At 41.8% G+C, this 26,044-nt stretch overlaps 1 protein-coding gene across 6 annotated transcripts in view; it reads right to left on the bottom strand.

Moving 5' to 3' along the window:
• The window catches only part of LOC113021416 (thyroid hormone receptor alpha), a 113,489-nt gene that overhangs the window by 40,539 nt on the left and 46,906 nt on the right, over positions 1–26,044 (bottom strand). For 5 of the 6 annotated variants that reach the window (XM_026166063.2, XM_026166064.2, XM_026166065.2 and 2 more), the window contains one exon: positions 10,108–10,321. In XM_026166063.2, the coding sequence (XP_026021848.1) occupies positions 10,108–10,163 (56 nt within the window). In that variant the 5' untranslated portion in view covers positions 10,164–10,321. Of the gene's footprint in view, positions 1–10,107; positions 10,322–18,585; positions 18,845–26,044 lie in introns of all 6 variants that reach the window. The other variant, XM_026166066.2, reaches the window with a different exon arrangement.

Below are 26,044 nucleotides of genomic sequence, written 5' to 3'. Positions count from 1 at the left end.
GATCTCAGTTCTGCATTACAAACATACGAGGTTATTCTAAGCACAGAAGTAAAAAGAAAAGCACAGAAATTCTTGTAATCACACAAAATTCTGCATGCAAACTTTTTCAAACACACATCCAATCACTCAGTTGCAATTCTGCTTTGCAGACATTAATTGAATTGCTCTGATAAAAGCTAACTGCCTGCTGAAACATTCAAAGGCTTTGCACTGCGGTTAATTTTGAGACATACACACACCAAATTCTATTTCAGCTCCCCGACTCCAGGCTATGCGAAGCCGTGTGTGTGTGTGTGTGTGTGCGCGCACTTGTATCAAGAACACGCCGTGACTCAGACAGCACAGAGGGGAGGGGTCAGGGCATGAGGCAGCACTCACAGGAACACGTGCGTGCCCAATGATACTCTGAGAATCACACGTGCGCATGCGCAAAAACAACACAAAGCGACAATCCCCTGTTGATGTCGCATACTGAGGCGTCCCAAACTGTCCTCTGCTTTCTGCAGCTCCATCTGCCCTCACTGCTCCTAATCCAGCTCTCTTCACTCCGCTTATCCCCACACAGACGCACACACGTGCGCTCGTACGAGGCATGCATGTAAACACACACACACACACACACGCCAACATGCATACATTATTCATACAGCTGGGTAGGTACATGGCACGTGCAACTTTTGAAAGTTAATCGGGGTTTTTTTCTGGCTCAGAGTGGCGAGGAGCTCTGCATGGCAATAAGCAGGTTTGTTTTGGGTTTTTTGGAGACCTGCGTGTTAATTTCTGACCATCTTTATGCTGTTTATGACAGTTGTCTTTATTTATATACAAAATCACACCTGTGTCGTCTTTGGTGGTGGTCTGGGTGAGTCCATGGTGTAAAGAGCTGGCAGCTCTGTTTGATATCCGGCTGATATTTTTTCCTGTTAGAGGAGGTAACCTGCTTAACTGTGCATATGACATCTGTTCACCTCAACGATAAATGCATTTCTTAGAATTTATAAACCCCTACTCTTTAATAACTCTGATTTGTCCCAGCAACATTTCTGCTCATGTGACTGGGATAACCAGAGACTCACAGCAGCTCTGTTTTGAGGCCTTTTTCCTTCTGCTTAATGGACGGCTCTCTGCTGTGCTCTGTGCAAGAGGAAATGCTGTGACACTGTTGTCTGGATGTTCTTCTATGTGTCTGAGGAAATATAGGTAGCACTCCAAATACATGATTACAATTTCAAACATGTGAATGTGTAATGAATGTACAGTGGTCCCTCGCTGTAACGCGGTTCACCTTTCGTGGCCTCGCTGTTTCGCAGATTTATTTTGTGTGCAATAAAAAAAATAAATAAAAACAGCGCATTGTGTTCTGCGTCCTGATTGGCTGTAGACCATTGTCAATCAATCTCCTCCGTGTCTCCGGTCAGTACAGAATGCGTTCAGCTGGTCAAATTTACATAAATCTTCGATGGCTAGCAGTGTGACTCTGAAGTGCTGTACCAGGGCTGTTCGATATATCGATATATATCCGATGACGATATGAAAACGTCTATCGTTTCATTTTACACTATCGTTTATTTCATGGTGTCGCAAGATAAACTGTTTACGGCAATATGTTTTTCATCGTTTTGATGGTCACTATAGAATTCATTTCTCAAAGTACTCTGTTCTTTCTCTTATATTTAATATAACCACACTGCGGACGGACCAGCGACTGCTTTTATGCATTGTTGTTAGCAACAACGACGGTTTGCTTGCTTATTATGCACATAGACCTTTCACAATAAAGCTGAAGATTCTTTTGAGATTTTTCAAAATAACCTGAATCACGTGTAATTGTATGCAGAGTGTTTACAGATGAGAAGCTGAAAATAGCTCCTCTATTCACCCTGCTCACTCCCCCCCACCCCCAACAACAGCATCCAATACACACTCAACACAAGGCTCCAGCCTGTCTCTCTCAACCACCCAGGTTAGGAGGGAACTGAGGAGGATTAATGGCAAGAAGGCAGCGGGCCCAGATGGCATCAGCTCGAGGGTCGTCAGGTCCTGCGCGGACCAACTGTGTGGGGTGATGGAGCACCTCTTCAACCTGAGCCTGAGGTTGGGAAGAGTCCCACAGCTCTGGAAAACCTCCTGTGTTGTACCAGTGCCAAAGACTTCACGCCCCAAGGACCTCAACAGCTACAGGCCGGTGGCTCTGACATCCCACCTGATGAAGACCCTGGAGCGGTTGGTCCTGGCTCAGCTTCGGCGCCTAACAAGCTCATCACTGGACCCACTTCAGTTTGCCTACCAGCCTGGCATTGGAGCGGATGATGCCGTCATTCACCTCCTACATCGTTCCCTCGCTCACCTGGAGACCGCTGGAAGCACTGTGAGAATCATGTTCTTTGATTTCTCCAGTGCCTTCAACACTATTCTTCCCTCGGTTCTAAAGGACAAGCTGGTGAACTCTGGAGTGGACCATCACCTCACTACCTGGATCCTGGACTACCTCACCGACCGACCACAGTATGTGAGGACTCAGGGCTGTGTGTCGGACAGGGTCGTCTGCAGTACGGGGGCCCCACAGGGAACGGTTCTGGCTCCGTTCCTCTTCACCATCTACACTGCAGACTTCTCCCACAATTCCACCCAGTGCTTCCTGCAGAAGTTCTCTGATGACTCTGCAATAGTCGGCCTCATCACTGATGGGGACGACAAGGAGTACAGAGGTCTGACCCAAGACTTTGTGGACTGGTGCCAGCTGAACTACCTCCAGATCAACGCCAGTAAAACCAAGGAGCTGGTGGTAGACTTCCGCAGGCACAAGCATTCTCCACTGCAACCACTGAACATCCAGGGTATGGACATTGAGGCTGTGGACAGCTACAGGTACCTTGGTGTTCATCTGAACAACAGACTGGACTGGACTCATAACTCAGACGCCCTCTACAGGAAAGGGCAGAGCAGGCTGTACCTGCTGCGGAGACTCAGGTCGTTTGGGGTGGAGGGCCCACTCCTGAAGACCTTCTATGACTCTGTGGTGGCTTCTGCTATCTTTTATGGTGTGGTCTGCTGGGGCGGCAGCATCTCTGCTGGGGACAGGAAGAGACTGAACAGGGTGATCCGAAGGGCCAGCTCTGTTCTAGGATGCCCTCTGGACCCAGTGGAGGTGGTGAGTGACAGGAGAACGGCGGCTAAGCTGTCATCCCTGATGGACAACATCTCCCACCCCATGCAGCAGACTGTGACAGCACTGAGCAGCTCCTTCAGTGGGAGACTGCGGCACCCACGGTGTGGGACGGAGAGATTTCGCAGGTCTTTCCTCCCCACTGCTGTCAGACTCCATAATAAAGACTTTAACTGATCAAACACACACATCCATACATATGCAATAATACTAAGTGCAATAATCTTTTCTGGCATCGTGGTATTTTTACTCAGTTGTATATAGCATTCGTATTCTATTTTTATCTTATTGTATATTTTTATTCTATTTTATTCTACTGTATATAGTATATTATTTTATTCTATTCTGTACAGCTGTGTACTGTATTTATTCTTATTGTATTCTAATTTTTGCCTCATAACTTTTGCACTGTCCACTTCCTGCTGTGACAAAACAAATTTCCCACGTGTGGGACTAATAAAGGTTATCTTATCTTATCTTATCTTAAAAGAGCCGTCAGGTGCTAAAAAAAAGAAACCTTAGAACAGGCTTTTCCCCGCAGCACGTAATAAATACTTCATGCTGCGGGGAAAACACTGGACTCCAGGTACACGACGCCCAGATGAAAACACTTCACGCAAGTCGAGCTGCCTGAGATTCACAGAATTTACGATAAATGTCTTTTATCGGGATATGAGATTTTGGTCATATCGCACAGCCTGTATGTTTGTTTTCTCCCCAACAAACACAACAATGTCGATGAAATGTTTTGCACCGTCAAAGGCACCTGCGGTAGCACCCAAAAGGGAGGGGAAGATGCCATCGCACAAAAAGTTGGACTAAAGGAAGGTAGCAATTACCATATTTTTCAGATTATAATTAAGCAAAACAAAACAGTCAGATAAGTCAAACTTTACTCAACTCGTTCTTCTTGCTTCCTCTACTTCTGTACCATTGATTCATTAATGTTGAATTCTCTCACAGCTGCTCTATTACGATGTTCTGGACCTGAAAACAAGGTTTGATCTTTGGTTTCATTCTATAATACTGGACTTCTTTTTCTACGAAGGTTTGAAATTTGATTGATTGATTGATTGATTGATTGGTAATTTATTTCAACATGTGAACAATATACAAGTACGTTTAGAAAAGAAATGAGAGAAAAAAAATATACTATACAAATTACATACAAAAAAACATTCTGATTAATTTACATGTTGAAAGGGAGTGGGAAGAAGTATACACTTATTTAATCCCACCCCTGTCCCATAAATTATCAGTGAATATTTAGTCAGCTTCCTTACTGATATAATTTGTAATAAAAATAGTGAACAGATTTCTGATATACTATATACTATAATATCACATCATGAATTTTTTGTTTGTTTGTTTGTTTTTAAATAGAGACATTCACTTAATTTCAATATTTTCCTTTTCTTTATAGATCGAGAAGATCATATTTTTATAACTCTTTTTGAACAGTTTTATGTTTGGACATTGCTTTAATTCCATATTCAGTTTGTTCCATAGTTTCACTCCTTGAACAGAAACACAAAAGCCTTTTCTTGTAGTACGTACCTTCATTGTTTTGAAGTTACAAAAACCCCTTAAATTATAACTTCCTTCTTTCAAAAAAAACATACTCTGAATATTACCTGGCAGTTCTTTGTTTTTTGCTTTGAATAGAATTTGTGCTGTTTGGAATTTCACTATATCGTCAATTTTCAATATTTCAGACTGCAAAAATAGTGAGTTTGTATGTTCCCTATAACCTGCATTGTGGATGATTCGAATTGCTTTCTTTTGAAGAGTAAAAAGTGAATGTAATGTGGTTTTATAGTTATTGCCCCAGACCTCTGCACAATAGCTTAAGTATGGTGAAACCAGTGAACAGTAGAGAATATGAAGTGATGTTCTGTCGAATACCTGTTTTGCCTTGTTTAGTACTGCAATGCTTCGTGATACTTTGGAATGAATATATCTTACGTGAGCTCTCCAGTTAAGTTTTTCATCTATTATTACCCCCAGAAATTTATTTTCACTGACTCTTTCAATATCAACACCATTTATTTGAATCTTTGCATTTGTATTTAAACTACTATTTCCAAATAACATCAGTTTAGATTTATTCAAATTTAATGATAATTTGTTTTTATCAAGCCAGAACTTCACTTTACTTATTTCATTAGTCATATCCTCCAATAAATTCTGCAGATCATCACCAGAGCAAAAAATGTTTGTATCGTCAGCAAAGAGAACCATTTTTAATACTTTGGACACTTTACAGATGTCGTTAATGTACAAGTTGAAGAATTTTGGACCCAAAACTGACCCTTGGGGTACACCACAAGCAATGTCCATACATAAGGAGCAACCACCATTTATTTTCACAAACTGCTTTCTGTCACTTAAATAACTCCGGACCCAATCTAAAACTACCCCTCTGACACCATAACGTTCCAGTTTTCTTATTAATATATCATGATCTATAGTGTCAAATGCCTTTGTCAAGTCTATGAATAACCCAGCCACATATTGCTTTTTGTCTATGGAATTTGTGATGTATTCTATTGAATCTAATAGTGCCGATGATGTTGATCTGCTTGATCTGAATCCGTACTGACTCTCAGTGAGTAGTTTATGTTTATCTATAAATTTTTCCAGTCTGTTTTTAAACAGTTTTTCAAGAACTTTTGAGAATTGGGGTAGTAAAGAGACAGGCCTGTAGTTTGTGAAATAGTGTTTGTTTCCAGATTTGTATAGAGGTATAACTTTTGCTATTTTCATTCTGTCTGGAAATCGACCAGTTTGAAATGATAAATTACAGATGTATGTAAATGGTTTTATAATAGCCTCAATTACTCTTTTAACCACTATCATATCAATATCATTACAATCCAAAGATTTGTGATTTTTACATTTTTTGACAATTTCAAAAACTTCATTTTCATCAACGGCTGTGAGAAACATAGAATATGGATTTCTGTCAATCAGTGTATCGGGTTTTTCCTGTGCTTTCCCAGGATGAGTGATTGTTCTTGCTAAATTTGGTCCAGCAGTTACAAAGAATTCATTGAGACTATTTGCCACAACATCCATATTGTATTCTTCATGGTCATTACAAATGAAATACTTGGGATAGTTCTTTTGTCCAGTCCCACATTTTATAACACTGTTCAGGATTTCCCATAATCTTTTATTATTATTTCTATTTATATCTAATTGCTTCTTATAGTATTCCTTTTTACTAAATCTAAGTATATTAGTTAACCTATTTTTATATCTTTTGTATCTGATTTCAGCATCTTTAGTTCTCGTTCTTAAGAACTCTCTGTATAGAGCATTTTTCTTTATACATGCATTTTGCAGACCTTTTGTTATCCATGGACAGTCCATATATTTCTGTTTCCTACTATATTGCTTTATTGGACAGTTGGTATTGTACAGTAATGTAAATATTCTAAGGAATTTATTATAAGCACTATTAACGTCCTGTTCCTGATATACTTCACCCCAGTTTTCCTTCAATAAATCTTTTTTAAATGCATTCATTCTTTCTTTTTGAGAGTTTCAACAAGAGAGAAAAGTGTGAAAATGTTCACGCCTGTCTCTGGAAAGTGTATAAAATGTGTAGTGAGGAGTTTTTACAGATAATAATTGTAAAAAAATAAATAAAAAGCTGGCTACTTCACGGATTTCACCTGTCGCGAGTTATTTTTGGAACATAACCGCAATAAACGAGGGACCGCTGTAAACATACACTGTGCTTCTGATTGCCCCAGAAGCACCAAACAGGCTCTGCTGGAAACATGTGGCCGTGCTGAATCCAACAATCTATATGTGACTTTAAGGTATAGTCAGTGTTTCACATTAAAGAGTGTGTGATGTGGTCCGAGTAACATACACGGGTGCAAAAAGGTTGCATTTATCAAACGAGCCACGCCCTGACATTTAAAGGAACAGTGTGTAAAATCTAGATATCAGCAGATCACACAGTGCAGTCAGCTGAGTTCTGTTTTCACCATCTCCTGGTTCATGTGGAAAGTCATAGCTATGGATTTAGACTTAGACATCGTACTGTTGCTTGCACAATGAAATTAGGTAGCAAGACCACAAAGATGCAAAAGTAAAGAAAATAATATACAAGTAAGAAAAGTAAGAACACTATGTACAGTATATACACGATGTTGGGTTACAGGAAGCATGGGGTGTGTTCCAGGCATCATAATGAAATATAATAAATGATAAATAAGGGCAGAATGGCTGTGGTCGTTAAGGATATGTTGAGGGATGGAAATTGCACATCTGCCGAAATATTGCACAGAACAAAATGTTGCATGAAAGAAAGACAAAGAAACATAATAAATAGCAAATAGCAGCAACAGAATGATTGAATGGTGGAGATCAGCTCACACTCTTAATTTGCATTCAGCTATGGATCGTCCGCTGTAGGACAAACAACTCTGGCTTGTGGTCAGCTGTCCAGAAGGATCGCATGTCTAATCTGTTGACATTAAGTACAATATAAGAAATAAATAAGGATGTTTATGCACATTTCTGTGCATTAGAGCCCTGACTTTGCTCAGGAAGAGGCTGACATTTTATCCAGATGCCGGTTACTGCTGGATGATAAAACATAGTAGTTATGACGAGTGATGGGAATAATGGCGTTACTTTTTTCAGTAACGAGTAATCTAATTATTATTCCTATCGTTACAAGGCCGTTACCGTTACTAACAAGAAAATGCGGTCGCATTACTATTTTTTAACAAACAGACGGTTGAAGCTGTGTTCAGCTTACCGCAGCTTATATCAGCTGCACGGAAGTAGCTGTAAGTAATCTGGGCGCTGCAGCTTTAAGCAGCTGCGCGCAGACGGCAATCACTTTCTGACAGATGATCACTTTTTGGTACAACACCTGGAGCTCAGGGGTTAAACAATCACATGACCACTTTAAGATGACAAAGCAACAAGGTGATATATACCAGTGTTTTAATTGTGTTGATCGGCCACGTAAAACCAGAGTCATGATAAACAATATACACGTCTGTTTTTCCTCAATAGTTTCGTCACGTTTAACATCGAAGGACAACGCTAACAAGCACTCTCTGCTTATGAGCAAAAAAGAAACAAAACAAAAACATCCTGACATTTAGTTGTTTAGGAAGAGGGGCAAGTTTCAGGAGTGACGGCGAGAGAGAGAGATTCTTTAAAGTAACGCTTTAAATGGTTACTTTTCCTAGTAATTAATTACTTTTAGAATCTCGTAACTCAGTAACTTCTTTCAAGAAGTAACTATAATTAACTACCTTTTCAAAGTAACTTGCCCAACACCGGTTATGACCCTTCACATCTTGAGTCTGATGGTGCACAAATTATTCGCCTCCTCGACACGTGAATGCCTTTAAGTCCTCTTCTCTGCCTTTGTTTACTGATTCTGCTCTTTAGCCACACACATAAAACATGATTAAGGACAATCAGTTCAGCTTGTATTCAAATGACCGGGCAACATGGCGGCTTCCACAAACCAGCGCCTGCTGTAATGTATTATGGATTTATTTTAACTATCAGAATGCAGTTTGTTGGAAGCTGTAATGATGTATACACTGACTGACTACAATATCGTTTCTATTAAAGCCCCCAAACAAGATGGTTTAGTCAGCTCATGTCTCATTATTAAAAAAAATAAAGATTTTGCTTTATGTGCAATAAAAATACAAGTTTACCAATTTGGAGTTTGGATGTGATAATGGACGTGTCTGATTTGGAACATGTGTTTCACTGACAGGCTTAAACTATATTTGACAGCAGCTTCACAAGAAAAGCTTCTCATTAAAAGAAAATATATTTGGCAGCTAAAAGAAAAGAAGGGGATGCAGTGCAGCTTGTTGGAGGAACGCGCGATAATAGTGTTCTGCTAAATTTGCTGGTGATCATATCTATAATATTGATTTCTATATGTGCCGACATAAAGCAAATCTCAATAAATTTACTTTTTCAACTTTCTTGCAATTTCCACAATCTCTACAAATAAAACCAGTGGAGACAAATAAAACCAGTGGAGACAAATAAAACCAGTGGGTGTGACTAATAAAGCCCAGAGGGAAAGAAACTCCATGTGACTGTTGCTACATATGGCAAAATGCTTCACAATGAAAGCACTATGAAGAAAAGAACTGAGACATAATAATCACTTATTTATAAACAGTTACATGACTGTAGCATCAAAGAGGGACGTGTGGGACAAGCTATGGATTCTTGTTGGTCCATGTTTATTTCGTTTGTTTACAAACTTTGGCCCTTCTAACGGTTCAGCTGCAGCTCCTCCTCACCGTCGTTTTGTTACACTTTTGTTAATTTAGTTTAGTTTTATTTAATTAATACACTCTTTGGGTCTCTGTACTCCAACATCCTCGCCACACAGCAGTGGCTTCAGTTTGCTGTGTCTTTAGTTTCTTCTTCATCAGGCCTGAAGTGAGTCTCTGTGAATTTATCTCGTGAAGCGGTAAAAGCATGTGTGTGTGTGTGTGTGTGTGTGTGTGTGTGTGTGTAGCTGCACGTGCAGGAGGAACAGCGAGTACAGCAGGCAGCGTGACAGTGCTCAGCCGTCCCTTTTACTGCTCCTAAAATTCTGCTAAATTCATGGCATTCCTTCTCTTTACCTGCTGAGACAACAGCCTGTCTGAATCATTTGTTCAGCTTCTATTTTTCACTTCTTACCTCAAATTATTTGAACTGGTAGCTAAAAAAAAAGTGTGTTGCTGCAGCTCTTAATCTTTCATTAATCATCCATGCCTACAGCTCTGCTTTCATCTGTTGTCCCTGCCACACCATTAATCTTAGCTTTCCTTTCATGTTTACATCAAAAATGGACACACACACACACACACACACACACCCCCAAAGGCAGATGTACACTCCATCACATTTTGTTTACCACACACACCACCCCTCTGTCTCACCCTTTCTCATCTCCCTCAGACGAGTTGCTATCCTGCTTGTTGGACATTGGCTCCATTCGGCCTCAGTCCCATCCAGCAGCCAATCACAGGACAGCGAGGCAGACGCTGAGCTCGCCAGCCTGCTCAGCGTTCACTGGCAGCCCGCTCAGTAGCTAACCATCCCAGACTGTAGGCAGCGGTTGGCTGGGAGGAGCGCAGTGGGCGGAGCAGAAAGCTGGAAGGGCAGAGAAACGATGCAGTGAGAAACAGGCAGTCACATGATGTGGATCATAAAATATTTCACTACATTTTTAATTCACAGCGTTACATAATGACAGATGCGATTGTGATATTTCAGGTTCTTCTTTTGTTTCCAAACCACATTTTTTCATTTGTTTTCAGCGCTGGATGTTCATCCAATCATGTGAATGAAAGGCTGGATTAAAAAAATGTATTATTTTTTCAATATCAAAGTCACAGTTATTTAAGGTAGCTGTAGTATTAATGTCTGTAGCGCTTAGCTAATTCTATCTATAATCCAAAGTAATTCAAATCAAAATAATTAACTGTGACTGCAGCAGATCGCACAGGTTGGCCCGGCTGCTGAAGGTCTGCAAATAACTGACATCTACATTAATAAACATAGACAGAGGCAGCAAGCTGTAATCAGTCTGAGCCGATGAGCACAGCACGTCTAAGACGAGTGGCTCAAACCTTTGTATCATGCTTATATTCCCATATGAACGCAAGCTTGCCGTGTGCCCACATTTAATGCCAGCTTGTGTATGCAGACAGCGATAGATTTGAATCCGATTTGTGATTTTCATACAGATTCCCACAAAGCGTTGTGTTAGATTTACGCATTTTTACCCCTTGAATCAGGAAAGTCTGAGAAGAAATGAGGATAAAATGTGATTTTTGGCAGGACACACACACAAGCATGCGAGACTGTGGGAGGAAAGTATCCCGAGAGAACTCGGGCAGTCACATGCAAACTGCAGCTCCACGCAGAAAGGCCCGGCCTGTGGATTCAAACCCAGACACTCGCTGCGGTGAGGCGACACTGCTAACCTCTACGCCGCACAAAAATACTTATAATAAGAATTCTTTTTCCCATAGTATTATTATGATTATTATTATTATGTAACAACAATAATCTTCCCGTGAACAGGCTTCCGATGTAACGTTTGACTTTATTGATCAGACCCTCCGACCCAGTTTGTGCTTTAATTGCTTCGTCACATTTTCAGGGGTGGTTTCATGATGGCTTCTCTTGACTCCTGTCACGTCTGTTTTTTGTAACTCAAATTCCAGGATGTGTATAAAAAAAAATTTAAAAAAACAAAACAGAACACTGGTGAAAACTTTGCAGACCTCCACACCTGCATCGACTCGTGTGACAAAACGAGGTTTCAGGACAGTTACGAATGCGTCCTCACTGTTGCCGCCTTCACAGTCGAGGCAGGACTCGACTGTGAAGGCAGCCGCAGGTACTGCATCACTGGTTTTGGCGTACGTCGTAGCATGGGCGCAAGAGTCGAGTGAATGATGATGTAAAGGGTACTTGGTTCCAGAACAATGATGTAATGGGACCGCTGGCCAACGGGGGAGCTAGGAGGGAGGGGCAGTGGTACTTGGGGAGGGTGCAGATTACTGCGGCCTAATCTGAAAACGTTCTGAGGCCGACTTCAGACTTCAGGGATTGTTTGCTCTTATAAAAACAACATCTGTGTTCTCACTACTATGTTAACGGCAGAAATCCTGCTTCTATTAGAGGAAACCGACTCCAGCCAAATCTAATTTACTACAAGCTACTTACAAGTCCTCTGAAAGGACCGAAGGCTAAATTGCCCCCTCACACAGCTACATTTAAACCCTGTTGAGCAAGAGCAGCAAACGAAACTTTCTCTACTTGTCTGCAGTTTTTACACTTTTTATCAGACTTCTTATGTACACCATAAAGTGTGCAATTAAAACGCTGTGTGCGATCCTTGTTATAGCTTGTTAAAATCCTCACAGCTAAAAGACAGATCTGGATAATACAGATTTACAGTTTGTGGATCTCAGGCAGGATAAGAAAGGCTTTCATGCTCTGAACACATCAAATATCAACAACTGTTATTTCAGCAGCAATGCAGCAATTCAATGTTGTAAACACAAACTTGGTAATATTCTCAAATATGGTTGGTTTGCAGAAACCTAACAGCCATTTCATACATGTAACTTGCTTTACAGCAACACTGGTCCAGGGTTCAAATCCCTCGGCCGGCCGGGGCCAGTCTGGTCTGTGTGGGGTCTCTCTGGGCACCTCGGCTGCCCCCACAGCCCAAAGATATATATGTTAGGTTTGCTGGAGAGTCTAAATTTTGCCATGTGTGAATCACTGCGAGCATGAATGAATAGGTCTCTTTGTGAGCTCTGTGACAGACTGGCACGCTGTCCAGGGCGTACCCAGCCCCAAACGACCCTGAACTGGATAAGTGGATCCATCACATACACCCATATCAGAGTCTGAAACCAGTTAAGCATAAGTGAGCAACTGTGAGCATGTGGATTCCCCCAGGCATAAGTGTTGAATCCGATGCTATATGCCCTCTTCACATATGACTGGGTGACTTCCCAGACCAGACTTCCCTTTATACACTCAGCAGATGACACTACAGTCATTGTGCTGATCGCTGACGGCGAGGTGATAGAAAACACAAGAGCAGTGGCAGGAGTGGTGTCAGCAAAATGATCTCTCCCTAAATGCAGGTAAGACCAGAGGAGGACACAGCAGCATACTTCAACATTCATAGATGAAAACTTAAAATAATCAGGATCTCACCAGATTTCACAACACCAAAGAGCTGTGAAGAAATCACAGCCATCTCACCTTCAAGTCAAATCAACCACAGCAACCTCAGATTTGACATGTCGACTAAAATCCTCGACAACTTTCACAGATTCACAGTTCACAGCATCATCAGGCTCTCAATTAGTCTGCAGTTCAGGTTCACAAGGTCAGGTCTGTACAACTCATTTCTACGTTTTTGTTGCTAAAATGAGAAAGGTGTGAGGGGACGAGCAAAATGTTTTATCGTGCATTTGAAAAAACAAACAAACTACAACGGAGCCTTTCATAACGTTTTGGTCTCATGATGTCTGATGATGCCGTGAGCACTTCTATTGATGTCTATGGGCAACCCTGCATTTTCTAAGATGATGCTAAAGTTGGAGCCGGTGCATTGTAATGTGTACTGAAAGCATCCAAGTGAAGAACAGGAAGCAGAGCCTTCAGCTGTCGAACCGACTCGATTCAGGAAACTTAAGACTTCAAACTTTCCTTTTTGACAAACTCAGTCGTGCACCATGTGATCAGGAACCATCAGGAACCATCAGGAACCAGGCTCCTGGGACCGCTGCTCCACTCCCGTCTTTACACTCCCTTTGTGTTTACAGGACTGTACTGCATGAGCCATGTTCTTCCAAAGTCTCACAAAAACAATGCCCTCTCAGTTTTATTCATTATTAACTGAGTCATGTTTCAGCAGCTGCAGGGTTCAGCACGGATTAGTATGTCAACACTGTGGACACTTGCCAGGGATTAAAATATTACCGTCTGCTAATAGTTTGGTGCTACAGTCATGATCCTTTTGGACAGTGACTGTTCCTTTCAAAGCTGGCCGCTCACTGAGGCTTTTGAACTCAACTATAAAAACTAGAATACACCTTTAATCCAGCTGATTATACAGACACACGTAACTATGTATGACTACAACCACAAACCCCTCACAGCCCACCATCCGTCAGTGCATGCTTACAGTATTACTGTGTGGGGAGCAGAAGGGCCAGATGAGGGCACCAGAGTCACTGCAGCACTGCTGTTCTGGTTGTGTAACCTGAGCTGACCTGCGTCCGGCACAGAGACTCTGTGTTGTCACATGCAGCAAGTCTAATGAGAACTTCTGAAGTGTGACTTTAAAGATTGAGTTAGATGTGAAGAAAACCGAGAGGTCTGAATACACACTCATGAATTGATGCCTAAATTCATCACAGTGTTAGAGCTCAGACCCTTAAAATGCTAAACAATCACGTTTTAATGACACAGGGGTTATATGGATTTTGATAAGATTGTAAACAAACCTTAATAGAACTGCATTAAAAAGAAATGAGCGACAATTTTCCCTCTTTTTAATTGGAAAATAACACAGAGATCGTCTGTGAAAGTTCTCAGTCAGCCAGCTCATGGTAATCTCAGCAGGCTGGAAAGAAGAAGGGCTGGAAGCTTCCTGAAGACCTTCTGAAGCTTCTTGGATGAGAGGTGAACGTCTTCATGAAACTTTCCATTCGCTTTTCTTTCCAAGCTCCTTAGACTGACTTCAAGAACAGTTATTGTCATGATTAGAATCTGTTTAAGAATTCACTAAAGAATTTATTTTTTCTACTCCAGATTAATATCAGAAGGTAACAGTTTGCTCAGACTCGTTTCTTCAAAAGTCTCTGATCAATCGAACAACAATCCAAAAGCAAAACTTGCAATAAAGAGAAAATAGTCCACTGTAGATCAGTGCGTCATATAAAAGCACCATCAAAATTATTTAACTTCACTGATTTGTCCATCACACAGGCCTAGAAACCAATTCACAACTGCTGAGCAACCACTGGGGGGGGGGTCATTTCTGTGAGGGCACAAATATAACAGGAACAGAAGAGATTATTACCTGATCTGCAGCTTTTCATTATTGGAATCAATATAAGCAGTAAAACTTTGAGATTTGGTAGTCAAAGGAGCTTGCAAAGAAAAGCGTCTGGACTTCTTTTCTTTGCAAGCTCCTTTGACTACGATGACCTGGATGACTGAGAACCTTCACAGACATACTGCCGTACATTTTGGGAGGAACACCCTTCAACTGGTGCGGGAGTATGAAAGGGAATCAAGGAAACTAGCGTCTATCTCCGTTTCAACCTAAGATGTGGACAAAGCAGAGTTGTTCCTAAGAGCCTGCGCCTTGGATCCACTGTCAGGGGATACAGAGCAGACTTGATTCTACAGAGAGGACAAAATCACCTTTGAAGTGAAAGGATAAGACAGGTCCATTTCACTATGGATGCCCTCCAGATCAAGATCAGCCAGACTCTGGCTGGAAACCCTTCTACCCTCTCCAATCTTAGAAGAGGTTTACAAGTTTGTGGACAAGGCTCAGCGGGCCCAACACTCTAAAGAAAATTAAAGAAGTCCAGACGCTTTTCTTTGCAAGCTCCTTTGACTACGATGACCTGGATGACTGAGAACCTTCACAGACATTTTGAGATTTGGTCTCTTTTTAGTTTCTGCTTAATTTCAAAACCGGTTCCATACTAAGTAACTGGTTATATACATGTCTTCATCATCATGATGAAATATCACTAACATTCCTAAATATTTACATGAACATGTCGGCATCTGTCCGTCTCAGTGATTCTATGTGAACAGATTTGAATATTGCTGCCTGAGCACCTTCACTTCTTCAAATATGACACTAGGTGGCATCAGAGTGTGAGAAATCTATAGATGCGATGTCCTTTTGACCCAACAGTCCAAATACTGTAACCACACACACACACACACACACACACACACACACACACACACACACACACACACACACACACTTTAGTCCCCAGGAGAATTCAAAGACTTTTAAAGCTGTAATATCTCCAGAGAGTGGAATGGAGCAATGAAACATTAATTACATTTACAGACAAAAAAACATTTGCAAAGCATCATCTGCATGTTATAAATTATTTATCGGTTCAGTGAATCAAAGCAACAACAACAGTAAACGTTTATGTTGTGTCATGATTTCACTGTAAGCTCTTATGAATTAATGCATTTTTTATCATGTAGGACTAGATCAACATCTTCTCTTCATGTATAAATCCATACAAACTGGTGACCTGCACAGAGAGAATTTCACCCTGCTTTGCCTCGTCTGATCATTGTTATTGATAAGATTAAAAAAAAATTTTTTAGCCAAGCACTTAGAAATTCATCTACAACACAGATACTTTATAAAATATATGGACACGATATCTTTAAAATGATTTAACACAAACATACTATTCAAATTCCAGCATTTCCAACTGGCAGACGTGATTTCAACTTCATTTACGTCACATTAAAATCGCTTTTTAAAGAAAACATTTTGTTAAGTGCAGAGAAATAACCATCAGTTACAGTAATGGCAAATATGCATTTAACTTAAAGCCATAAAATCAGACATGTAGTCTGGAAGGCTTCCTCACATTAGAAGGAGGGAAAAAAAAATCAAAGAGTTTTGACAGTTTTGTGTTTTTGTGAACATGTACGTTTGTGTATGTGTGTGACTTTGCTTGCACATGAGTGATTCTGTGTGTTCGAGCCTTTAACGAGCTTGTGGTGGTGGCGGCAGTGAAGAAATGTGAGCACACCAGCGTTCTCCGAGGCTCGCCCTGTGCTTTGATGCAAAATACCTGCAGCAGAAGACAGATGTTCCACCATGACAGATGTTAATGATTAATGTTATTAATAATTTTTTGTATATTCACATTTTATATTTATCTAAATGTGCAAAATGATGTTGCAAAAAGCCTATTTTAATGTATGCATAACCTAATGTCACTTCCGGAGGCTTGCTGTAACAAAAGGCGTTGGTTGGGAGGCATCTGAGAACTGTAAACACGTCATTCATTAAGAACCAGTTTGACACTGTTTCAGTTTTGGGACACGGTGCGTTAGAAAATGGACACACTGTCCTCATGAAGGGTCAGCAACAATACTCAGGTAGACTCACTATTGTTGGTACTAAAGGACCCAAAGTGTGCTAACACCATTACACAACCATCAGTCCGGACCACTGATACAAGGCTGCATAGATTCATGCTGTGACTTCTAACTCTACCGTCTCAATGTCATAGAAAAATTGAGACTTGTTATAGCAGTCAACATTTTTACAATCTTTCCATCATTTCACTTTCATGACCTTATGTGAATTGCAGCTTCAGTCTCCCGTTCTTAGCTGAAGGGAGTGGACCCCAGTGTGGTCTTCTGCTGCTGTAGCTCGTCTACTTTAAGGTTTGACGTGCTGTACATTCAAAGAGTCTCCTCTGTATACTGTGGATGTAATGAATGGTAATTTAAGTTACTGTAAACATTCATATCGACATAGCGGATTAGCCATTCTGCCCTCGGATCTATAGGGTGTTATCACCCAGAGAACTGCTGCTCGTTGACTATTACAGACCTCAGGTCAGACCGGCTCGTCTGACAGCAACAACCATGACACATTCAAAGTCACTTAAATCTCTCATTTGATGCTCAGTTTGAACTTCAGCAGATCATCCTGACCATGTTTACATGCCTAACTACACTGAGATGTTTGTGATCACTGGTTAGATGTTTGTCCTAACAATTAGTCAAATATAATAAATCTAATATAAACACATACTATTTTTACAGTTAAAAAGAAAAAAGTATTTCTTATGATGCTCATTGAATGTGTCTTTTAAAAATAATTCTTATTCATTAATATTATTTGAATTGCATTGTTGTTACTAAAACGAAAGAAGTCAAAGGAGCTTGCAGAGAAAAGCGTCTGGACTTCTTTAAGTTAAATGGTAAATGGCCTGTATTTATATAGCGCTTTACTAGTCCCTAAGGACCCCAAAGCGCTTTACACAACCTGTCATCCACCCATTCACACACTGGTGATGGCAAGCTACATTGTAGCCACAGCCACCCTGGGGCGCACTGACAGAGGCGAGGCTGCCGGACACTGGCGCCACCGGGCCCTCTGACCACCACCAGTAGGCAACGGGTGAAGTGTCTTGCCCAAGGACACAATGACCGAGACTGTCCAAGCCGGGGCTCAAACCGGCAACCTTCCGATTACAAGGCGAACTCCTAACTCTTGAGCCACGACCGCCCCAAGTTGCTTGAAGACGTTTCACCTCTCATCCGAGAAGCTTCTTCAGTTCTAAGGTCAAATGGTGGAGAGTCCCAGATTTAAACCTAGTGGGAGTATCCCCCCACAGAGGGACAAAAGGACCCCCTGATGATCCTCTAATCGCCTGAGCCAAGGTGTGAAACTGGGTGTGGGTCCCAATCAGCCAGAGTTTCGGGTGTGTTCATTGTGAAACCTGGCCCCACCTTATCATGCGAATTCCTGAGATCAGATGGCCCAGGATGTGAGTGGGCGTTAAGGCGTCTGGGAAGGGATCTCAAAACTGGATTATAGATGGCAGAGAGTTGGTGTCGTAAACCCCCGCCTCTGTTCAAAGATGGTCGCTCACAGTGGACATAGATGCTTCTTTCACTCCTCTTTCAAACCATCTGTCCTCTCTGTCCGAAATGTGAACATTGGCATCCTCGAAAGAGTGTCCTTTATCTTTAAGATGCAGATGGACTGCTGAGTCCATCTGCAGATGGCCCACATCCTGGGCCATCTGACCTCAGGAATTCGCATGATAAGGTGGGGCCAGGTTTCACAATGAACTCACCCGAAACTCTGGCTGATTGGGACCCACTCCCAATTTCACACCTTGGCTCAGGCGATTAGAGGATCATCAGGGGGTCCTTTTGTCCCTCTGTGGGGGGGGATACTCCCACTAGGTTTATATCTGGGACTCTCCACCATTTGACCTTAGAACTGAAGAAGCTTCTCGGATGAGAGGTGAAACGTCTTCAAGCAACTTAAAGAAGTCCAGACGCTTTTCTTTGCAAGCTCCTTTGACTACGATGACCTGGATGACTGAGAACCTTCACAGACATAAAACGAAAGAAGTTTCAGTTAGCGACTCATTTGTGTAAAACCCCTGTCAAACCTGCTCGACCACGTTACGATGAATGTTTTGTGCATTGACTACAGACGTATACATGCTTACACTCAGCTGTCAGTCTAACTAGGCCAGAGGTCGGCAACCTGTGGCTCGCATCAAAACGTCGTTAGCTTTGTAGGTATAAGTGAAACCAAAACTAATGTGCACACTAAAAATTGTGTTTATGGACATGTGGATCAGATGTATATTTAAATACACTAAACAAGTTGGAGGTATCCAAGAAGAGTCAGCAGGTAACGACAGGGAAGAATCTCTTTAAAGAGTGGTGAAAGACAGGCAATGCCAGCCCTGAATCCAAAAAACAACTGTGAATAAGCCTTATAATATAACCTTTTAACGTCATATACCTACAAGGGACAGTTCACCCCAAAACATGTTTTTGAGAAGATGTATACTTGTATGGTAATATAAGCTTAGAATATGTCAAAAGGGCAGGTAGGGCTTGCTGTTAACACAAATTCTTGAATATTTTACTTCTACATCTAAGATTGAGTTAGTTCTCTACAGTTGCACATTCCAGTTTCCAGCTAAGCACTTCAAGCAAGTATCTGAAGAATGAACCATGTGGTGACGCTGTGGTCAGAACCACTGATTATGGATCTCTTACTATTTGAGGGCTCAGGCAGCACTGAAGTCACCTATTAGATAAATAAGATAATTTTTTCACTGTAAGTCAGTCTACTTCTTGTACCTGACCTTTTTTTTTTTTGGTTAAACCACTTAACTCTGGTTCATGAGTCATGCAACCATGAAAAAGGTACCGAACACAAATGATGTTCCACTGTTGCAGAAAAATGAGCAAGTAACACATTAAATTGTATCTTTAGGCACTTTGTTACAATATCGCGATACACGATATATATCACGATATGTTTAAATAAACTCCACAAACAATGTTATTTCAGTCATATCGTGCCTAGAATTGTACTGGTTTACTCATTCAAATCAACCATTCAGTGATTTTTTCTAGTGAAAATAAAAAATCAGAATGAATTGAAATGTTTTATTTTTAACCATTCTTTAACCATCAGTTTCCACCGAGGTTTTTCACAGTGTCTTTCTGTGATCAACACAACAAAAGATCACAGCAACAAAAAAGTACATCAAGCAAGACTTCATGAGACAAACAAAACAAAACTTCTAACATAAGAAAACTGTTAAATAAAATTTTTGATGACGTCAAATTACAGAAACAAAAGTCTAGACAGTGACTACAAAAAGCGACTGACCAAGAACAGTCTTAATTTTATAGTGAAAGACTTTTCAGCTGGTGGAATAAATTCACCTTTAGTGGCAACAGTTTTACTGCATGCTTTGCAAATTTTCGCATTTTGTTTGACATCCTCCTCCTGAAGTCCAAATGACGAGCGAGTCTCATTCCCTCGCTTTGTCCCTATCTGGCAGGACATAAACACGCATGCTCAGCGCAGTGTGCCGGGTAGGACGGGGGTTAATGACATTAAAAGAAAAAAAAAAGTGCTTAATATTTTCATGGCAACATGCTCGATGGTTACAATAAAGCCATTTTAACCAACGCACATAGAATAACCTGTGATACATCAAATACGTTCGATATGTTGCCTGCTCCTACAGTTCAGTCAGCAGTGTGGGCGATCAGGTCAAAATTGATGGAAATTAAAACACATAAATGCTGTTAGAGTTTGAACCATCATCAGGAAAGTGTCTGATTTCTCTGAGGTCTCATTTGTTCATCCCAAACACACAGCCAGTGCAGTAAAAACATTCCTGGATAGAAAAACACACAATAGAACAGGATTCATAGTCATGGACTCGGCCTCCCCGGAGCCCTGACCTCAACATTATTAAAGCAGTGTTGGACCATTTTAACAGAGAAAGTAATAAAAGACAGCCAACATCCAAAGAGGAGCTTTGGAATGTGTCCTTGAGGAAGTCTGGAGAAATATTCCTGAATAATATTTAAAGGAAAAAGCAGAAAGCTCGCCTAAGAAGGTTCAGACTGAGTGAAGAATAAAGGTCATCATACCAAACATTGACTTCTGAGCTTGTGAGCTTCTATAGTGTATTTTCATTTGTTTGCTTATTTCAAGAATGTACCCATTTCCCATTTTCCTAAACAAATGTCAAAAAGAAAGCAGTGCCTTGAGACTTTTTCACAGTATTGTATATGTGAACCTTGTTCTAAGATTTGCTGAAAACCAGCCCAGACAAAGAAGATCACACCAAAGTATCATCTCAGCATTATCATGTCTGTTACCCTTTTCATTTCCTTCCACCAAACCACATGGAATTATCAGTCGCTTCGACATTTACCTTTCCATTAAATGCTTTAGAGCCCTCTGCACATTTAAAGCTACCTTTACCTAAAGACTTTTTAGGTAATGGTTTGATTACAAATAAACGTGAATATGTAGAAAATGTTTTTCAAATTGTAATCCTGGCATGCTAATTTCTGCCTCGACTTTCTCAAACTCAAACCCTGTTTGTTTCCACCGTTGTTCATTTCAGCGCCGTGCCCTCCTCCATTCCTCGCTTGCTCCACTTTCATTCTTTTACTTACAGCAGTCATCTGCTCTGTGTGTTCATTGTTTCCTCCGCTCTCTTTGACTATGTACAGCTGCTGTTTTCTCTGCCAGCGAATGCAATTACGGGCTGTTGGAAGAGTGTGTATGTGTGGGTGAATTTAGGTAACTGTCTCTGTATGCACCGAGTCAGTATGCATGCCTATCCTTTTAATTTGCATCTGTGCGTGCACTTGAGTGGGCATCACCCCCCATTTTTCCCCTCATCTGTTTACTTGCATTTTAAAGTAGCTGTGTGGGCGTCAGATGATGCCTGAACAACTGAGGAGCTACTTTCATTTTGAAAATCATAAAATGGAATCATTGCATTGCTTTTGGATATATGAAATAGAACGGCTCGTTTAATGTAGCACAGCCACAAAGCCTTCCTTTTGTACCATTCCATCTGAAAGGACAATTAATTTTCTGTCCTTTTCTGTACGGAAAATCCCATAAGTGAAAACTACTTTAGCCGTGACATTTAGCCTGGTTAGCCCGCTTCACATGATGTACTGTTTCTTTTTCACTTATTATAAATTAATTGGTTATTTACCAAATTGTCAGTTCTGTGTAGATATCACTGACTCAGTCAAGCATAAAAACGTGCCCAACTCAAGGGATGAACCAGTGTTAAGTATCATTCCTATCAAAATAGTCAGGTAGCCTTTGTCCAAAGAAAATCTTTGAAAGATCTTCAACAAGAGTAGCTGAAGACTTTTCCAAAGTACTCTGTCTGCAAAGGACTTGTAGTAGTTACTAGTTCTTATCAATCAAGATAAAATTCCTAATAGGAAAGGCTGTGGCTCAGAAGGCTGGCGGTGTGATCCCCGATTCCTCGAGTCTGCATGTTGTATGAATGTGTTTGTCAGTCTTGTAGTAAGAAAGTTCCTTCATTGGTCAAATAGAGTAGAAAAGTACCAGTCTAAAGAGTACCATGCACTTCTCAGTAGTTATTCCGTAGTCAGAGGGAAAATAGATTAAAAAAAGCAAAAAGAAACAAGAGTTCAAAGACATTTTTCTCAAGTAGCATCTTAACAGGATAACATGTACACTCTGATTTTACACAGCATGATGATTTAGAAGTCCCTGAGCTATAGTTGTGTCTGAAAACAAATAACACCTTGAATTTGGAAGCTACAGTAACCAAATTCTAGCTCGCGTGTGATCTTTTCTGTGTCCAAATTTAAAAGCCATAAAGTTCAGCTTATCAACTGATTAACAGATACTGATTACATTAAATACTAAAACCTGAGAATGTGAGGATTTGTAATCTTCGTGTATTTTACCTTAATGCTGACAGATAACAAAACATTTAATGTTTTGTTGTTTAGTGAGAACCTGATTTTTTTTTTACAGTTTGAGACAAACTGCTAAACACAAAAAACTAAACAAATATAAACAGATTAAACAATAATAAATTATTGCAGTCATTTTTTTTTATTTGTAGGTTTAAAAAAAAAAAAAAAAAAAAAAAAGCTGGGACGCTGTGTAACATGTACACAAAAACAGATTACAAAGACTTGCAAGCCCATATTTTATTCACAGCAGATACATTTGTTCCACACACACAAACACACCAGCCTTTTGACATCAAAGCTGTCCAGCTTTCTCCACATCCCTGCAGCCCCTCCACCTCTGCTCCTTTGTGTACCTCTCTAATGATGAGCCAGTGTGTGAGGGCCGCCAACAATGTAGGTCTGCCACGGCTGACCTTCCTTTCGCCTCTCCTCCATGTTTCTGTGGATGTGTCAGAATGACTGCACTCTCCCTCGTCCCTCCGTCAACCGTTGGTGCTATTCTTTCACAAGCTGCGGCCCTGCTGCAGCCGCATAATTGCCCCCGCTGCTCAAAACACGTAGGAACAATCAGCTCCTGATGCTCAGCCCTGCTGACCCAGCAGGAACAAGAAGCAGGGCATGGAATTATAATGACATTTAATTCATTTAAAGTGGAGGTAAATCGCTAGCAGCTTCTAGTTTCTACAGCTCTCGACTTTGTCAGCTGACTTAACGAATCTATTTAGCGGAATGCAAGCTAACGAGCAAAACTACTGTTAATGCGGGTGAACGGTAAGTATTAACATTAAATATATAACATGGCAAAACACAACGCAGTAGAGCAACAGACTATACCAGCAGTGCTACCATTAAGGCTCATCCCATTTGACGGGGACTATTTCTCAAAAGATTTACATTTCTGATATGAGACTTAACTGAAACAGAAGCAACGAAGACTTTATAATTACAATACTTCTTCTTCCTCTTAATTTACAAGAACAGACAGCTGCTTTATCTAAATAGAGCAAAACTAAACCTAATACATGCAAACACCATCAGCATTTAACCGACGTAATATTTTCAAATCAGCTTAGTATCCAACTAAAAAGTTTCCAAAGCAGTCACTAGAGACAAATTTCATTGAGCCCTGCAGTAATCACTGATCTTTTATTTAATTACAGTCCCCTTCCTTTGCCTCATCTTACAGCAGCCTTCAAATCTAAATATATGTCATCAATATATATTGGTTCATCTCCTCCCCCTTCTCGACGTAAACGGCGTTCACGCCGCCGTCGTGCCAGTACAGCTCAGCGTCTGTGCGTCACACACTCAGCCCAAACGTTCTGAACACGGACTTCATGACTTATCCACCACCGTGAGTAGCACTGTTTGGCCCTCCGTGGATATTGTGTTGCCTAACTCAGACAATTCTGCCACTTTGTGTTTGGACTCTAGAGACACTATACAGCGAGGCACCTCCGTGTCAGATTATTCACCAGTTGCTCTCGCTAGTAATCTTTGTGTTTTTGAGCCCTCAGATTCTTGTAATGCTCGCAGTGATCTCCCCGAGTTAACTAATATGAATGCTTCACCTGTAGAGTTAGACTGTTATTCCACACCAGACTCACCTACATACTGCTACCAGCATGGTAGCCCCGCAGAACTGCTTTAATCAGCCTGTACATTCTGAGGTTTCCCAGTCTGAGCTCAGCCACACACCACCACCATCATTAGCTCTAGATGTGACAGTGCAGGCTGAGGAGCACAAACCATCTGAGACTGAGTGTTCTCTAGGTGATGCTCCTTCTAGTGACTGTCTCATGTTCCAGCCTGTTTTGTCTTTAGACGTGTCTGATATTCCTCAACCAGCCATTGCTTTCTCAGCTCCTCAAAGAGTTACTGAGAATGAGACCTGTGTTGCTGAGCAAGCAAATTTAAGGTCTACTCCTAGCATTCTGCCTGAGCCAGGTGACACAGAGACTAGTAGCCATTCCTCTGCTATGAACAGTTTAATCTTTGAACCAGCTCTTGTATCTGTGACTCCCAGTGTTGCTCCGTCAGTTTCTCAGGCTGTGGTTTTTTCTGTACCACAACTTGAAAGTGCTAACTCGGACGCTACCTGTGTAACCTCAACTTCTCTCGTGCCTGCTAAGCAGGAGACAGTTTCTGTTTTTCCTCGTGGACTCCTTGAAACTGTGTATTCAATGCCTGCTAAGGTTAAGAGCCGCAAGGTTTCATCTGCTATACACAGACTGGCAAAAGATTTTAGTTTGAGCACTGCAGAGCTGGTTGCACAGGTTAACTTTTCTGTTCCCCGGTCATGTCAGTTTAACTCTGCCTCCAGTTCCTGTACCCAGGGCAGCGCGGGCCCAGCTTTCCCTCGCACCCGTATCAGTTCCTCGGGTGAGGGTGGCTGAGGTCCAGCAGGTCCCTGCTTCTGTCTTCAGCCTGGCAGAGGTTCCATTCATCCCGGCACCCATACCTGCTTCTCGGGTGGGGTTGATGGACACCCAGCCATTGCCTGCGCCTGTTCCAGTTCCCCGGGTGAGGTCAACTGTGACCCTGCTGGCTGCTGCACCCGTCTCAGTTCCTCGGGTGGGGATGGCTGGTGTTCGGCCAGGCCCAGCACCCGTTCCTGTTCCCCGGAGGAGAGCAGCCAAGAGTCAGTCACCTGCTCAATCACAAGTTCAACTACCTGCTGTTCCACCATCACTACAACCACAACTACAACTTGCACTTCTGTCCATAGCACAGTCATTAGCTCAGTTATTAGCCCAGTTCCCCATTTTGCCACCAGCTCTGTCTCTAGTTCAGTTGTTAGCTCAGTCACCAGCCCAGTTCATAGCTCAGCAACCCATTCAGACACTGCCAACCTCAGCTGGAAGCCTTTGTGAGCTTTCTCCGCCAGCTGAGGACTGCATGATGCTGACAAACTTTGGACAGACTGTTTGCCCTCCACAGCCCCAGCCGTTGCATCCCAAGCCGACTGCGTGCCCTGTGCAGCTACAGTTAGCGTCCCCTCAGCCAGAAGTCTCTGCACCTGCTGGCTCTGCATCTGTTCCCGCTGGGGGTTCAGGGGAACCCCTCCCGCACCTCCTCATCTCCGCTAGCGGCTCTGGTCAGCCCGGCCAGCACCTCCTCGTCTCCGCTGGAGGGTCCAGGTCGCTTTCGCCCGGTCCGGCCTCTGCATCAGCTGCACCCACGCCGGTCCGGCCTCTGCTTTGCCTTCAACGTTGCCTGGTCCAGCGGTCGGCCTCTGCTTCGCCTGGTCCGGCCACCGCTTCGGCTTCGCCTGGTCCGGCC

Source organism: Astatotilapia calliptera, chromosome 4, assembly GCF_964374335.1.
Source record: "Astatotilapia calliptera chromosome 4, fAstCal68.1, whole genome shotgun sequence".
In the NCBI taxonomy this organism is placed as follows: domain Eukaryota; kingdom Metazoa; phylum Chordata; class Actinopteri; order Cichliformes; family Cichlidae; genus Astatotilapia; species Astatotilapia calliptera.
The sequence above is the reverse complement of the archived record's forward strand: the minus strand, read 5'-3'. Positions and strand labels throughout refer to the sequence as shown.